The following is an 18,083-nucleotide window of genomic DNA, read 5'->3' on the forward strand; positions in this document are numbered from 1 at the left end:
CTCAGAAATTAAGTCCCATAGTGCTCAGAGCCATTTAGCATCTTGCACAGTTCTGGAAAATAGTATGAATCATTTTCAGTCTTTACGACAGAGACGTAGCTTTTGAAGTGTAAACATTCAAGTCCAAATGTTGAGTCTTCTAGATCTGAACTGTAGACTTGCTAAAGCCTGGACACTTCCTGGATATCAAGTGGACTTATCTTCTTCAGATCTGACAAAAGCATAAATAGCTCATAGAAGTCTTTGTAAGAATAAACTCTCTTACTAAGTTCTTCACTCTAGGCAGTTTTCCAGTTTGCCCCCGTGCCATCCCCAATATTGCTTAGACATATAATGCATAAATTTATCAATCATCATAATTATACCACCAAAAATGGACAACATTATATGAACTTGATAGTGACAGTTTATTGCAAAAGGGAGATTGAGACATATTCCAGTCCTCCTAGATGCATTAATCCATATTATACAAATGTATGTATGTTTGTACTGTGTGTACATTTGCATGTATGTTTGTTTCGCATCTCTGCCTAAATCACTGGGCTGATTTCAACCAAACTTTGTACATATATCACTTACTGTCTGGAAAGAATCGCTGTGGTGGTTAAGTGCCACCTACATATCAAAGGGGAAGGGATGGGAGTGAAAGAGAAGTGTTGCTCATGACACGTGAATACACAGAATTTAGTACTTGATAATGAGAGCACTTGGTGAGTTAAAAGAAACTTTATACATAATTTCAAACCTTTATGAAACTTTTTCTCACTCACAACCCCTACAAAATTATGAAAATAAAGAAGTTTATCATTTACTACATCTTCGCTGTTCATTATGTTTAAAACTATTACTTATTTGCTACTAACACTAGCTACAATAAATTTCTGAGACAGCATCCACATATTCCGCTGAATATACCTACAAAATTATATCATTGTACAGTACACAGTTCAGAAGATATGACATCGTAAACACTGAGGTGCGTGAAACACTGCTACATCATACATGACGTTTAAATTTACTACTTCATACTTCAACTCACATTTTGAAGACAATATCCACAAAAGGAAAAATCTGATGGAAATACTGTACATCAGAAGATAATCAACAAAAGAAAACAAAAAGTGGGAGTTTATATGTGTATAGCCTCAGATGAAGGTAGCAGCAACCTCCCACAATATATCGTAGTCACAGTCAACTATTTAGTTGTTACTCTTTGGAATTAGAGTGAATTGTAAGCTCAAGTTCAATAACATACAGCATGTATGTACTGTATCTCTGGTAGCAGATTTCTAGATGATCTGTTATTTCATAGAAAATGATAATGATGATTGACTCATTAGGAAAGCAGCATGTAAATTGATAAATAGAAAAAGAAGTTCCCCATGAAAATACACATCCTAGCCTATGATGGTACTGATAATTCATGAATTAATACAGTTTCTGTATTTTTTTTAAACTTTCCATTCTACCATACAGCCTTCCATACAATTACAAACCAAGTTTGTGTCTTATAATTAGAAATATGCATTTGATCATAAATATTTTCATTTTAAAGGTAATTCTCACTGAGATTTCCTGAAATATATTTATCTTTTCTGTCTCCACAAAACATTCTTTGCTTGTACTATATAAAAATGCACACAAAATACTGAACTACACTTCTAAACATAAAATTTATTTTTTAGCTAACTTTTCATTTAGAGCATCAATGTCTTTAATTTTTGTTAATTACATACCTTTGTTCTATTTTTTCCTTCAGCTGTTGACCAGTAGAGCTCTTGAATTTCATTCAACCAAAATATTTTGTTTTCATTGCTAATAAATGCTAAATCAATAGGTGGGCCACCACTCCTTGAAAGGGTCTCATTTTCATGTTTATCACAGTCAGATATTTTTACAGCATCCACAGTTGACAACAACAATTTAGGAACTGGCGTCTCTATGTCACCATCAGCTTTCACAGGATCCGTTGCAATTCCATTGCCTACCTCTGTATAAGCTTCTACCTGCATTGAAAGTACTCAATTGCACTGACATTTAAAATTACATAAGCATTATAATCGAAAATTATACACAATTACAATTTTTCAATGAAATGAAAGAAGTGCTTCCATATAAAAGCACCCGAAGAAATTAATATATTTAGTCAGAATCAGCATACCTGAAAGTAATATGTTGTGTGTTTCAGGAGATTGTAAACCTTATATTCTCCTACTTTGGACCCCACTTCTGTTGACATAAATGTGTGGGTTGAAGAATTATCCAATATGTACCATGCCCGTATAATGTAGCCTTGTATGATGCCATTTGGATTTTCTGGAGGATCCCAACGGAAAACTGCCATAAAATTCTGTAACAAGATTTCAATTACAAACTCTTATGATAAAATTCATACCAGCTTCAGTAACAACTGGAAAGCCACTTACATGATTCACTTTTACAGGATTTCTCTCATACATCACAAACACACGAGGATTTGTTGGAACTGATGGAACTGATGGTGGTGAGTATAGCCTCTTCTCAGCTCGAGGAGATGTTCCCCAATATGTGAAGGCATTGATCACAATAAACAGTTGAGAATATGGTGCCAGAAGTTCAGGTATCTCATACATAAGGTATGGGACATCTACAACTTTCTGGAAAAAAAATATGAGCCATAAATCCACAAGTTGAGAACATTTTAAAATGTGAATTTTCTTATACCATGCAAATTCTCATAAGTCTTTCAGTTGAAGACAAATTCTCAACCACATGTGGAGAAAAAATTTAATGGACAAGAAGCAAATCTACTTTAATTCGATTTAAAACATGTCTTTAATACAATAACATCATCTTGTGTAGGAATATTCATTCTTCAGAAATGAAAATCATGTGTAAAATTAAATGACTTACAATGAAATCATTGATTTTAATTTCATAGAAGACCTTTCCATAGTTCACATTTGAAACATGATCCCAAACTATGGCAAATGACTTCCATGTGCCATTAATTCTTATTGATGATGTATTTATAGGTGATGGAATCACTGTTACTTCATCACAACAGTCAAGATCTGGAACAAATTATGCACATGAAATAAAATCACAAATATTAGCTAAGCTTATCAGATATTTCTGTGAATAACGAACATACCAGGATAATAATGCAAAGAAGGATCAAATACAGCCACCATGTTGAGTCCAGAAATACTCATTCCTCTAATTACAGCAGCATTTTGACCATTCATATCACCAATAACTGCATTTCTATCATCTTGAAGCCACAAAAGTCGATTACTAAAGTAACAAAGTGGTCCTGCAATTAGAAAAAAAGAACAATCTACATATTCTACCTATTCCAAAGTATATTTCAAAATAACGTGGGAGAACAAAGGAAAAATATGTTGAAAAAGTACTGTAAAACATGACATAATATTTCTATACATATTTATACAACCAATTGCCTTTTGGTCATCTACAAGGAAGTCTAATCATTGTGAATAAGCAGAGGGAAGAAGAACAGGTATGCATCATGCCACAAAATAGCATTTGATAATGTTCTGGACAGGTAGACCTTTCTGAATGAGATCACAGTGCTGGGATCAGGGACACAGCCTGAGGATGTATATCAGCAGGTCACTACTTACATTTTTCTGACTACTTAGTGCATTACAATCAGTGGAAATAATGAGGTATCCTCTGGAGGCCTGTAACAGACAATGATACAAGAGGAAGTTCTCACTTACTGTCAAATGCCTTTTGATTCCTAGTCATTTATGTCCACCATCTGGAGAAACACTATGTCATCAATGAACAGTTCTGTGTTAATATTATCTTAGTATGCAAAATGATATTACTACTCTTGATGTCAATTGTATTGCTCTAAATCAACATCAGAACAAGGACGGATTCATCAGTATTTTTGCTGCGAGTGGTTATTGCAGATTTTATTTATTTATTTATTGGATCCATAGACAAAATATACTTACATATATGTACTAATAAATAAACATATATATAGTCCACTTCCACATGATTCTTTTTAAATTATCTGTATTTTTTCTTCCTGTCATTGGAAACAGCACTATAGTTTTTCATGGGAGCTAATAAATGTTTTCCATGTGTGGAATGGCATAGAGGAGTTATCAAGAACAAATTACAGTTGCATTTGGACATAAGTTTATAAATAAAGATGTCACAACATGAAAACCAAATGTTTATTTTGAAGCATCAGTCTTCAAAAGCAGATGGTTTCATGGTGAAAAGTATCAGTCTGCATTATTTCCAAGGCCTTCTAATTGTACAGCCATCAACACTGACAGCCCTGTGATAGAATCAAACCATGTGTCTTTTAGTTCTCACAAAAGTTCTGCAAGCTGGTATTCCAGCAGGGCGCAGTTCCCTGCAGCATGCTGACTTTAGACTACACTCAAGACATCATTATTATCGACTAACAAACCTGCCACACTTAAAAGAAAAAAGAAAAAAATTGGATCAAAATGAAAAGACACATCTAGCCAGAACATAGTAAAAGGAACAAGTACCAACAATTGCAGCAGTCCCCTTCCATAGGAGAACATCAAACATTCAAAAGAGAGTATGACAATGTACAAACTCTCAGTTTGTAACACCTGTCTCATGGACGGGTATAAAATTTCTCAACATACAGTTGGCACCCACGCATTGTTAATTTGATCCGATACTTCAGATACACATCACCTGTGAGTTAAACTTGTTATTGATTGACTGTTTCATTTTTGTGATAGTGTTGTTTTATTTGCGACACACATCAGCCACTTTGTCTCACAGGTGGATGTTACTGTAAAGGTAAGATTTTTTCTCCATGGGTGACTTTTCAAATATCTCATTATTTCTGGATGCCTGCTAGTGGTGGGATACCTCATGTGCCACAAAGTAGCAAAAGAATGGTGCAACTGCCTTTAGAGCAGTTCAACGAGAGTGATAATGGCTATCGTTCATACGATTCTTATGTTCCTGAAGAAGATTATGTATCAGAGTCAGACCATGACAGTGCTGTTGATGATATTCTCAACACATCTGAGAATGAACAAAGTGGTGCTTATTCTGTTCATAATAGTGGAAACGATGACACCAAAATTGATACAGTTCATGATGACAAGGTTAATTCTTTAATTGGAGTTCCAGAGAGCCAGGCTGCGATAGATAGATGAGAAGATGGAGAAGAGAGGTGGGGGGGAGGCATGAGGGGATGGATAGTGAGAGAAGGTGGTAGGAGGGAATGGAAAGAGAGAGTGGCAGCAGGAGGAAATTTCAAGACAAAGAGGGAGAGGAGGAAGAAATGGACAGGGAGAAAGAGTGGAGGATAAAAAGGACAGAAAAATGGGAGGGGATGGACAGAGGTGAGAGGATGGGATGGACAGATAATGAGGCAAGAAAGTGATAAGGAGAGAGAGAGGAGAAGAGGAGATGAACCAAGAGATGTGCACATTATATGTGAGACAGATATATGCAAGTGAAGCTCCAGGGAAGAAGAGGCACGGCACAAGGAGAGAGGGGACAGGGGGGAGGGGATGGGTAGAGAGAGAGGGAGAGAGGGAGGCAGGAGGGGAGGGTGAGAAGGTTAGAAGGAAGGACAGAGACAGGAAGAAGAGGAGGAGGAGGAGGAGGAAATGGATGTGGTGAGGGGGTGAAAGAGATCCATGGGGAGAGGGTGACAGAGGAGATGAATAGAGTGAGATGGGGAAGAGAACATATAGGGAGAGAGGGCCAGGAGGAGATGTATAGGGGAAGGGGGCAAGAGGAGGACAGAGAGACTGTTGGAGGAGGACAGAGAGAGAGCAGAGCAGGAGGTGAACACAGTGTAATGACATGATGGAAAGGAAGAGGGGAGAGCATGAGATAAACAGAGAGAAAGGGGGGAGGAGGATATGGACCGAGAGGGAGAGGGGAGGAGAATGAAGCATAAAGAAAGATGTAGGCCAGAACACCAAGAATGCTAGTAGATGACTATAGAGAAAAAAGGTGTGCAGAAAAGTGGATTCTGAAAGCAAAGAAGAGAAGCTTTTTCAAAAGACATTTTCAGGACATTGAATCACTGAATAATATTAATGAGAGCGGAAAATTCTACAGGAAGGTCAATAATCTAAGAAAAGAATTTCAACCAAAAACAACACAAAAGAGTGTTACATTGCTGTGCAGTGTACTTTAGGGAATTATTATACTCAGAGAATGCTGAAGCTCAAGAACTAACTGATAACCAACAAGTGGAAGAAGAGGAAAATGGGATGTCCTTGATGCAAGAAATTCAACTAGCAATACAGAAACTAGCCAACAATAAGTCACCTGGCAATGACAACCTGCCAGCTGAGCTTATTAAGTGTGGTGGAGAACATCTAGTTAGCTGCATGCATACTACGATCTCAGATATATTAACACAAAGTCATCCCAGATGATTGGAATACTGGTGTAATATGTGCTGTGCATAAGAAAGGGGGTATCCTGAAATTTACAAACTACAGGGGACATTAGTGAACACCCCATATAAAATATTTTCCTCCCTGTTTTGTTCCCATGTAAAACAATTCTATTCACAATATACATAAATGACCTTGTCGATGATATCAGAAGTTCACTGAGGCTTTTTGCGGATGATGCTGTGGTATATCGAGAGGTTGTAACAATGGAAAATTGTACTGAAATGCAGGAGGATCTGCAGCGAATTGACACATGGTGCAGGGAATGGAAATTGAATCTCAATGTAGACAAGTGTAATGTGCTGTGAATACACTGAAAGAAAGATCCCTTACCATTGAGCTACAATATAGCAGGTCAGCAACTGGAAGCAGTTAATTCCATAAATCATCTGGAAGTACACATTAGGAGTGATTTAAAAATGGAATGATCATATAAAGTTGATTGTCGGTAAAGCAGATGCCAGACTGAAATTCATTGGAAGAATCCTAAGGAAATGCAATCCGAAAACAAAGAAAGTAGGTTGCAGTACGCTTGTTCGCCCACTGCTTGAATACTGCTCAGCAGTGTGGAATCCGTACCAGACAGGGTTGAGAGAAGATCCAACAGAGAGCAGTGCGCTTCGTTACAGGATCATTTAGTAATCACAAAAGCGTTACGGAGATGATAGATAAACTCCAGTGGAAGACTCTGCAGGAGAGATGCTCAGTAGCCCGGTACGGGCTTTTATTGAAGCTTCGAGAACATACCTTCACTGAAGAGTCAAGCAGTATATTGCTCCCTCCTACGTATATCTCGCGAAGAGACCATGAGGATAAAATCAGAGAGATTAGAGCCCACACAGGGGCATACCGACAATCCTTCTTTCCACGAACAATATGAGACTGGAATAGAAGGGAGAACCGATAGAGGTACTCAAGGTACCCTCTGCCACACACCCGTCAGGTGGCTTGCGGAGTATGGATATAGATGTAGATGAAGCAGAAATTGTGAGATATCAGGCAGACTTCAGGTCTGGTTAATCAACTAGTGACAAAATATCCACCCTGAGACAGATATTGCAAAAACAAGAGAATAAAGTAGAGAAACACATACTATAATTGCTGCTTTTAAAGCAGCATATGATACTATAAAAAGAAATAGGCTTATTGAAGCTGTGAATGAACTGGGCATACCACAACATTTAATATGTCTTATAAGTTTGACTATGGGAAAAATAGTATGTAAAGTAGGGATACAATTTTAATACCAAGTTTTGAAACTAATGATGGACTGAGGCAACGGATACTTTTTAACGTAGTACTAGAGAAAGTAATAAGGACAGCGTAAAGCAACTTATGTACAATATACAATAGAATGGTTCAGGAGCTGGTCTATACAGGTGATATGAATATTATTGCAACAAAAAGAACTAGCTGCTAAAGAAACATATAGGGCACTGGTGGAAGCAGCAACAGAAATGGGCCTGGAAGTGAACATTAATAAAACCAAATACATGCAAACAATACAGTCTGAAATAAATACAATGTTATAAATTGATCAGGCACAAATAAAATCTGTTAGTGAATTTGTCTATCTGGGAACACTGGTAACATCACAGAATGATACTAGTATGGAAATAAAGCACCATCTCGACCTAGGTAATAAATGCTATTATGAGTTGGCCCCACAACTTATTTCCATAAATCTGTCTAGAAGAACAAATTGTCAACTGTATAAAACTTTAAAATGTCTACTATTAACATATGACTCACAATCCTGGGCACTGACACGCCAGTGTGAAGAATGAATAAGATGTTTTGAATGATAGGTGTCATACAAAAGATGGAGCAGAGCATAGGCGATATAATTTTGAACATTACACATTATACAAAGATCTTGAAATAACAAAGTTCATTAAAGTAAACTGACATGGATTGGCCATGTTTTTTTGCATAGAACATGAGATCCCCAAAAAAAGTGGAATTATGTCCTAGAGCAGACCAAGGCCTTTCAAGAGCTGCAGAGCCAGGAAGAAGAAAAAGATCCTTAACATTGGCTTGCTGCACAATTCTTGAACACATTCTTGGTTCAGATATCATAAAGTTTCTTGCCCATTTCTCACATGATATCCTACAAGCCATGGACAGAAGGCAACAGGCAAATTCCATATTCCTAGATATCCCGAAAACATTTGGAACGGTGCTCCACTGCAGGTTGTTGACAAAAGTCCAAGCTTATGGTTTAGGTTCCCAGATATGTGACTGTCTCAGAGACTTAATAAGTAGTAGAATGCAGTACGCGGTCCTTGATGACAAGTGTTCATCAGAGACAGTGTCCAGGATGTATGACTGTTCATCAGAGACAAGCATATCACCAGGACTGGCCAGGAAGTATCACAGGCAGTGTGAGCAGCAATTTATGGCTGTGTGCTCATGACACAATGGTGTATGGAAAGGCGTCATCATTGAGTTACTGTAGGAGTATACAAGATAACTTAGACAAAATTTCTAGTTGATATGATGAATGGCAACTTGCTCTAAATGTAGGAAAATGCAAGTTAATGTCGATGTGTAGGAAAACAGTTTTGTAATATTCAATCATAGCATTAGAAGGGTGCAGGCTGACACAGTCACTTCAATTAAATATCTAGGCTTAATGTTGCAAAGCGATATGAAATGGAATGAGCATGTCAGGTTCATAGTAGAGAAGACAAATTCTTGAGTTCATTTTATTGGGAGAATTTTGGGAAAGTGTAGCTCAGCCATAAAGGAGACTGCATACAGAATACTAATGCGAACAATTCTTGAGTACTGTTTGAGTGTCTGGGATCCGCACCAGGTCAGATTAAAGGATGACACTGAGGCAATTCAGAGGCAAACCCTACATTTGTTACAGGTAGATTTTATCACCACAATAGTATTATGGCGATGCTTTGTGAAATGAAATTGGAATTGCTGGAAGGAAGATGATGCTCTTTCTGTGAGACACTTTTGTGCAGATTTAGACTACTGGCATTTGAGGCTGACTGCAGAATGATTCTACTGCCGCCAATGTACATTTTGCATAAGACCATGGAGATAAGATGCAAGAAATTAGGGCTCATAAGGAGACTTTTAGACAGTCATTTTTCTTTCACTCACTTTGTGAGTGGAACAGGAGAGGAAGGGAGTACTAATGATACAAGATACCCTCCACCATGCACCGTATACTAGTTAATGGAGTATGCATGTAGATGTAGAAGTATACCTCATATTTCTACCATATCAGTTCAGGACATTTGCTGTAGACAGTAGGCTTTATTTCACTGCATCAAATGTGGAGGTAGTTATAGCAATGTGGTTCAATGGTGTCATCAAGGTTACACAAAAACTACCCTACAACTAACATCTTGTAAGATACTTTGTACGTCTTTTGAACAAATATATTTTTACTTACCCTGCATATTTGGATGTTGTAACTCTGATGTCACAATTTCCAAGCTATCAATATTAGTCCTTAAATCACTTGCCATTGGAGCTTGAAACAATTTTGAACCTTCATAGCTTCTCACTATCCAAAACACCAATTGCTGATCCATATCCAGAGTTAAGCCCATAACTACAAAAAAGATAAACAAACAATACCAATTATTATCGTATCTCAACACTGAATCAAAGTTGCTGGAATCTGTTTTTCGAAAGTATTTTCATATTTTATGAAAATTCTGTATTTCTTCAATGAAACATCAGCAACAAAGTTTTCAAAAGCATTTTACCACAAATATCTTGTATTGTAAAGTGAAAAAATAATGGTCATATGTAATACATCTTAAATTAATGTGTAAATTTTGTGGAATAAGTGCATCAACAGCTGTAGTGCATCTTAGGAATGCATGCCTGTCAGTAGGGGGCACAGCCAAATGACTTGACTAATTCATATATGTAAGATGAAATTCTTTAGGGAGGGGTGAGGGTGGGGGGAATGCCAGTTTCTGAGCAGTGGCTTTCCTTTGTTAAAATGTGTGCCACAAAGAAACTCTCTTGATAGCCTTGCTATTTTTGTAGAAATATTATAGCGTTTCCTGCCAATCACATCTTATTTTCTAGAAGTATTTTATAAAACCTGATCATTTTCTTAACTTTTTTATGTGTGATGGCAGTGATTCAAAGAGTTTCTTTCTTGTGAAAGACCTTTTGTACAAATACGTAAAGCTGTTCAACTACTTCTGGATCACAGAGCTTCAACTGATTTGTTAGAATTTTCTTGCATTGTATACAATACGCATGAACATTTCAACAAAAACATGCAAATAGTTGGAAAAACAAAAACACCATTCAGTGTTTGTTACCTACGTACCCAGACTGAAAACAGCGAAAGCTATGAATGAAATAAAAATAAACACACAGTAACCATTGTAAGCATTCCTAACAGGGTCATAAAGAAATGGCTTTTGAAGCCAAAAATCAATGAGACTGCAGTATATAGGAGTTGAACAAAAATACTGAAACTCTATGAACAATATATGATTTGAACATAAGTGCAGCTGCTGGTGCTATTGTATTTGATCATGAATGGCTCCTGTGCAATGCCCAATACACTGCACGTGTCAGTGCCAGTCATGGTTAGAAAAGTGTATTGTATAGCTGTGAGTTCATTATGTCAGAGCTAAATGAACTTGAATGTGGGCAAATTGTTGGTGCTTGTATGGTAGGTGCTTCCATAAAGAGGGCAGCTGGGTAGTTGAAGTGCTTGCTGTTTCAAGAGGCACTACATCAAAGATCTATACCACATACAAACAAGTGGAAAAACATCAACTGCTAAGTAACAATGTGGACAAAAGTGTGTGTTGAGTGATCATGAGAGTCACTGAAGATGACTATGACAAAAAATGAGAGCATGACAGCTGCAAAAGTCACTGCAAAACTCACGAATCCTGTCAACAACAAAACAACATACATGGAAATCCATGAGCAGGAAAATGCAGAGTGAGCATGAATATCAACATCACTCATCAGTGATGCAAATGTCATAACTTGGACACACAACATAAACAAGAATATTAGTACAACTTTATTAGACTGTGGCATGTACGGCGATCACAATAACATACAATGAACACAATAAGATAAGACAAATGCATGCAAGCAGTAATAACAGTTTTTTTGCATGGATAGGGACTGCAACTGCTGTGTTCAGATGCAGGCTGAGTTGGTATCCCTTTTCTCCCAGCTTCAGGCAGTGTTGGCTTTGGTCACACAACTTGAGGCTGTTGCCAATGGCCATCACTGTGGGGGTCCGGATGGGGGTTTGTCGGGGACGGCCAGCTCGTCCCATGCATCCCCTGATCTGACTACGACTGTGGCTGCCAGGGATACTGCCCACATTGAGGCTGATCCCTCACCTGTGGTAGAGTGGGAGGTCATCTCGAGGTGTGGCAGGGGGCGAAAGACATTCCGGAGGGCTGAACGGAAGGCCTCTCCAGTTTGTCTGACGAACCAGTTTCAGGCTCTGTCTCAGGCTGATACTGATCTTTGGCCGGACATGGTTGCTTGTTCTGTTCCAGAGGTTGCCCCTCAGTCTGCAAGATCCGGGCGGTCGCAGAGGGTGGGCTTACTGCTGGTTGGGAGCTCAAACGTCAGGCGCATAATGGGGCCCTTTAGGGATATGGCAGCAAGAGAGGGGATGAAAACCAATGTGCACTCCGTGTGCATACCGGGGGGAGTCATTCCACATGTGGAAAGGGTCCTTTCGGATGCCATGAAGGGTACAGGGTGCACCCATCTGCAGGTGGTCGCTCACGTCGGTACCAATGATGTGTGTCTCTATGGATTAGAGGAAATCCTCTCTGGCTTCTGGCGGCTATCTGATTTGGTGAAGACTGCCAGTCTCGCTAGCAGGATGAAAGCAGAGCTCACCATCTGCAGCATCATTGACAGGACTGACTGCGGATCTTTGGTACAGAGCCGAGTGGAGGGTCTGAATCAGAGGCTGAGATGGATCTGCGACCGTGTGGGCTGCAGATTACTCAACTTGCGTCATAGGGTCGTGGGGTTTCGGGTTCCGCTGGATAGGTCAGGAGTCCACTACACGCAGCAAGCAGCTACACGGGTAGCAGGGGTTGTGTGGCGTGGACTGGGCAGTTTTTTAGGTTAGATGGCCATAGGCAAGTACAGAAAGGGCAACAACCTCAAAGGGTGCGGAGCAAAGTCAGGACATGTGGGGACCAAGCAGCAATCGGTATTGTAATTGTAAACTGTTGAAGCTGCATTGGTAAAGCATCGGAACTTCAAGCGCTGATAGAAAGCGCCGAAGCTGAAATCGTTATAGGTACAGAAAGCTTGCTGAAGGCAGAGATAAATTCTGCCAAAATTTTTACAAAGGCTCATATGGTGTTTAGAAAGGATAGACTTCATGCAACCGGTGGTCACGTGTTTCTCACTTTTAGTAATAGTTTATCCTGTAGCGAAGTAGAAGTGGATAGTTCCTGTGAATTATTATGGGCGGAGGTTACACTCAACAACCGAGCTAGGTTAATAGTTGGCTCCTTTTACCGATCTCCCAACTCAGCAGCATTAGTGGCAGAACAACTGAAAGAAAATTTGGAATACATTCAACATAAATTTTCTCAGCATGTTATAGTCTTAGGTGGAGATTTCAATTTACCAGATATAGACTGGGACACTCAGATGTTTAGGACGGGTGGTAGGGACAGAGCATCGGGTGACATTATACTGCACTATCCAAAAATTACCGTGAGCAATTAAACAGAGAACTGACTCGTTGAGATAACATCTTGGACCTACTGATAACAAACAGACCTGAACTTTTTGACTCTGTAAGTGCAGAACAGGGAATCAGTGATCATAAGGCTGTTGCAGCATCCCTGAATATGGAAGTTAATAGCAATATGAAAAAAGGGAGGAAGGTTTATCTGTTTAGCAAGAGTAATAGAAGGCAGATTTCAGACTAGCTAACAGATCAAAATGAAAATTTCTGTTCCGCCACTGACAATGTTGAGTGTTGACGGAAAAAGTTCAAGGAAATCGTAAAATGCATTTGAGACAGGTACGTGCTTAGTAAAACTGTGAGGAACGGGAAAAACCTACCATGGTTCAACAACAAAGTTAGGAAACTACTGCAAAAGCTAAGAGAGCTTCACTCCAACTTTAAATGCAGCCAAAACCTCTCAGACAAACAGAAGCTAAATGATGTCAAAGTTAGCGTAAGGAGGGTTATGCGTGAAGCGTTCAGTGAATTCGAAAGTAAAATTCTATGTACCGACTTGACAGAAAATCCTAGGAAGTGGCTCAAAACAGCATATCCAGACACTCCAGGATGAGGATGGTATTGAAACAGAGGATGACACGCGTAAAGCTGAAATACTAAACACCTTTTTCCAAAGCTGTTTCACAGAGAAAGACCACACTGCAGTTCCTCCTCTAAATCCTCGCACAAACGAAAAAATCGCTGACATGGAAATAAGTGTCCAAGGAATAGAAAAGCAACTGGAATCACTCAACAAGGGAAAGTCCACTGGACCTAATGGGATACCAATTCGATTCTACACAGAGTACGCAAAAGAACTTGGCCCCCCTTCTAACAGCCGTGTGCTGCAAGTCTCTAGAGGAACGGAAGGTTCCAAATGATTGGAAAAGAGCACAGGTAGTCCCAGTCTTCAAGAAGGGTCATCAAGCAGATGTGCATAACTATAGACCTACATCTCTGACGTCGATCTGTTGTAGAATTGTAGAACATGTTTTTTGCTCGCGTATGATGTCGTTTTTGGAAACCCAGAATCTACTCTGTAGGAATCAACATGGATTCTGGAAACAGCGATCGTGTGAGACCCAACTCGCTTTATTTGTTCATGAGACCCAGAAAATATTAGATACAGGCTCCCAGGTAGATGCTATTTTCCTTGACTTCCGGAAGGCATTAGATACAGTTCCGCACTGACGCCTGATAAACAAAGTAAGAGCCTACGGAATATGAGATCAGCTGTGTGGCTGGATTGAAGAGTTTTTAGCAAACAGAACATAGCATGTTGTTATCAATGGAGAGACATCTACAGACGTTAAGGTAACCTCTGGAGTGCCACAGGGGAGTGTTATGAGACCACTGCTTTTCACGATGTATATAAATGACATAGTAGATAATGTCAGAAGTTCAATGCGGCTTTTCGCAGATGATGCTGTAGTATACAGAGAAGTTGCAGAATTAGAAAATTGCAGTGAAATGCAGGAAGATCTGCAGCAGATAGGCACTTGGTGCAGGGAGTGGCAACTGACCCTTAACACAGATAAATGTAATGTATTGCGAATAAATACAAAGAAGGGTCCTTTATTGTATGATTATATGATAGCAGAACAAACACTGGTAGCAGTTACTTCTGTAAAATATCTGGGAGTATGCGTGTGGAACGATCTGAAGCGGAATGATCACATAAAATTATTTGTTGGTAAGGTGGGTACCAGGTTGAGATTCATTGGGAGAGTCCTTAGAAAATGTAGTCCATCAACAAAGGAGGTGGCTTACAAGACACTCATTCGGCCTGTACTTGAGTATTGCTCATCAGTGTGGGATCCGTACCAGATTGGGTTGACGGAGGAGATAGAGAAGATCCAAAGAAGAGAGGTGCGTTTCGTCACAGGGTTATTTGGTAACTGTGATAGCGTTACAGAGATGTTTAGCAGACTCTGCAAGAGAGGCATGCTGCATCGCGGTGTAGCTTGCTCGCCTGGTTTCGAGAGGGTGCGTTTCTGGATGAGGTATCAAATATATTACTTCCCCCTACTTATACCTCCCAAGTAGATCACGAATATAAAATCAGAGAGCACGGAGGCTTTCAGACAGTCGTTCTTCCCGAGAACCATATGCGACTGGAACAGAAAAGGGAGGTAATGACAGTGGTACGTAAAGTGCCCTCCACCACACATCGTTGGGTGGCTTGCGGAGTATAAATGTAGATGTAGATGTAGATGTAGAACTGAGGTTGAGCATAGCATGGCAGGGTTTAAATAGGCAACGGCCCGTGGCAGGCTCTATCTGAAGTTCGCAGCATTGCTCTTTTGTGACGCACTCTCATGGATGACAACACTGCTACCGCACATGGCTTTTAAGTGTGTGCACATTACTTCATCCCTCTTTCCTTGGGGAATAGCTCAGATTTGTGAGATGTCCATGGCATCTACCTCTGTGAGGCTCTGACTGAGATGACGTGCTGATACTGGGGCATATTGTCAGAGGTACTTGGGGCATGGACAGCATTGCAGTCCTCCTTCTTATGTCAACCCATATGGCGGGATGTATGAAGTCGGCACAAGCCCCACATCCACATCAGGTCCAGGGCTTGGTAGTGGTGGTGGTGGTGGTGGTGGTGGTGGTGGTGGTGCCCCCACAGTTGGTGGCTGAGATGGAGGAGATGGCTCCAGTGTGGATGATGGCTGCATTGGTAATGGTAGCGGTATTGGAGAAGCTGTACCTGGTTCATCCACCGGTGATGGGGACTCCTCATATGTTGTAGCAGAGACCCAGCTGCATCAGGTGATTCATCAAGTGACACAGACATGTATGGCAAAATTGGTGTCTCGGTCAGGATTGTACAGTTGACCAAGTGAAGGTGGAACTGGTCGTAATGACATGCAAAGAGGCCCTCCTCCTTACAGATGTCACAGAGACAGTGGCTGCAGCACTGGGAGATGAAAGCGAGAATTCACTGTGGGCAACAAATAAACCTGCATTCCCAGAAGGACACCACTGGGCTTAAAATGGGATGACAGCTGTAGGGTTGGCAGTCCTGTCCAGGCCACAGGAGATGCAGGAGTATCCAGGATTGATTCCCATAGAGTAGTTCAGCAGGACTGTTGTTACCGAACATCATAAACCAATAAGAAGACAGAAATTGATCCAAGGCAATGTCAGATAGCAATTGAATCACATACTTCTTCATTTGCATTTTGAATATTCAAATTAACCTTTTGGCCTCACCATTGAACTGCTGATGGAACATCAGGGCAAAAACAAGGTGAATCCCATGGGCATTGCAGAAGGAGGGAAAATCCTGCGACACAAACTGAGGGCTGTTATCAGAGACCAACATTGCCGGAAGCCCTTTGATGGAAAAATATTTCGACAGGACTGCCACAGTGGCAGAGGACAAAGCTGACGGGCAATGAACAACATATGGGAACCAAGAGAATGCTTCAATTACTATTAGTCAGTATGCATTAAGAAAAGGGCCCGCGAAACTGATGTGGAGACGGCCCAGGCCTGCAACGGTTGTGGCCATGGAGACAACATTGCCTGCAGGGCAGCTTGCTGCAATGTGCATTGAGAACATGACGTTACCAAATGAGTGATGTTGGCATCCAAACCAACTCACACAAAAAAATGACACCCCACCCCCAGTGATTGGCGTGTACCAATAGCAGGATCTCAGGATGGGAACCACAACACAAGGAGCTGAATAGTCCGTATCAAGAAACAGAACACCATCATGACAGAGAAATGATGCCGAAACACTTAGTAGTTATGGAGGGGGTCAGATGCCCACAATGGAGGCTCCTCAGGCCAGCCATGTTGCACACAATGAATCACTTTCCCTAACATCAGATCAGTAGCATTAGCCTGCATTACCTGAGCACTAGTGATTGGAAAACCATCGAAAGTTCATTGAGCACATGCATCAACATAGAAACAGAGTAACTACTCCCAATCAAAAACTAGATCTGGACCAACTGGAAGACAGGACAGCATTCACATGTTTAGCCATGGGGAGAAGAGAATCTCATAGTTGTAATGAGAGAGGAACAGTGCCAACGTTGAAGGCAATGTGCTGGTCTGTCTGGCAATTATATTGAGGAGTTAAACAGCAAAATTAATGACCTGTGACCCAAGATGAGATGGAATTTTAAACCACACAGGAAAAAATAAAACTTCTTTAAGGCATAAACAATGGTGAGGGCTTCCTTCTCTATTTGTGAATATTTAGTCTGAGCCAGATTAAATGTCTTTGACACGTATGCAACAGGTTGCTTGGAGCCATCAGAATATTTATGAGCCAATATCACTCCCAGCCCAAGCTGGGACTCACCTGTTGCCAATACTAAATGACGACCCTGTTGGTAGGTTACAAGGCAAACAAGGCAAAGTGCAGATTGTAGCATGGACTTCTGTTTGGAACACACCATTTCACCTGCCTGAAGTCCGCCCCTCGTAGCTGAGTGGTCAGTGCGATGCAATGTCATACCTAACAGCCCGGGTTTGATTCCCGGCTGGGTCAGAGATTTTCTCCGCTCAGGGACTGGGTGTTGTGTTGTCCTTATCATCATCATTTCATTCCCATTGACACGCAAGTCGCTGAAGTGGCGTCAACTCGAAAGACTTGCACCAGGCGAACGGTCTACCCGACAGGAGGACCTAGCCACATTGCATTATTATTATCTGCCTGCGGCCAGTGGAAAGATGTCCCCTTTTGCACCAAGACATGTAACAGTTGTGCAACCAACACATACCCCACAAAAACTGATCATAATAATCAATCTTACCCAAAAAACCTGGAGTTCCTTGGCCAACATAGGATGCAGAAAAGCAACAATGGCAGGGACATTCTGATGAAGGGGACTGATTCCAGTGCTGGAGACCTCAAACACAAATTAAACAATAGAGCCTGAAAGAAGTGGCTCTTTCCC

At 40.5% G+C, this 18,083-nt stretch overlaps 1 protein-coding gene across 3 annotated transcripts in view; it reads right to left on the minus strand.

Annotated features, from left to right (window-relative positions):
* Positions 1 to 18,083, minus strand: part of LOC126297651 (proto-oncogene tyrosine-protein kinase ROS) — a 514,014-nt gene that overhangs the window by 116,257 nt on the left and 379,674 nt on the right. For all 3 annotated transcript variants that reach the window (XM_049988732.1, XM_049988734.1, XM_049988733.1), the window contains exons 15-20: positions 9,850 to 10,011; positions 3,134 to 3,295; positions 2,893 to 3,053; positions 2,427 to 2,636; positions 2,162 to 2,350; positions 1,737 to 2,006 (exon numbers count right to left, since the gene is read on the minus strand). In XM_049988732.1, coding sequence (XP_049844689.1) covers positions 1,737 to 2,006; positions 2,162 to 2,350; positions 2,427 to 2,636; positions 2,893 to 3,053; positions 3,134 to 3,295; positions 9,850 to 10,011 — 1,154 coding nt within the window. The remainder of the gene's footprint in view (positions 1 to 1,736; positions 2,007 to 2,161; positions 2,351 to 2,426; positions 2,637 to 2,892; positions 3,054 to 3,133; positions 3,296 to 9,849; positions 10,012 to 18,083) is intronic.

This window comes from Schistocerca gregaria, chromosome X (assembly GCF_023897955.1).
Source record: "Schistocerca gregaria isolate iqSchGreg1 chromosome X, iqSchGreg1.2, whole genome shotgun sequence".
NCBI classification, from domain to species: Eukaryota; Metazoa; Arthropoda; class Insecta; order Orthoptera; family Acrididae; genus Schistocerca; species Schistocerca gregaria.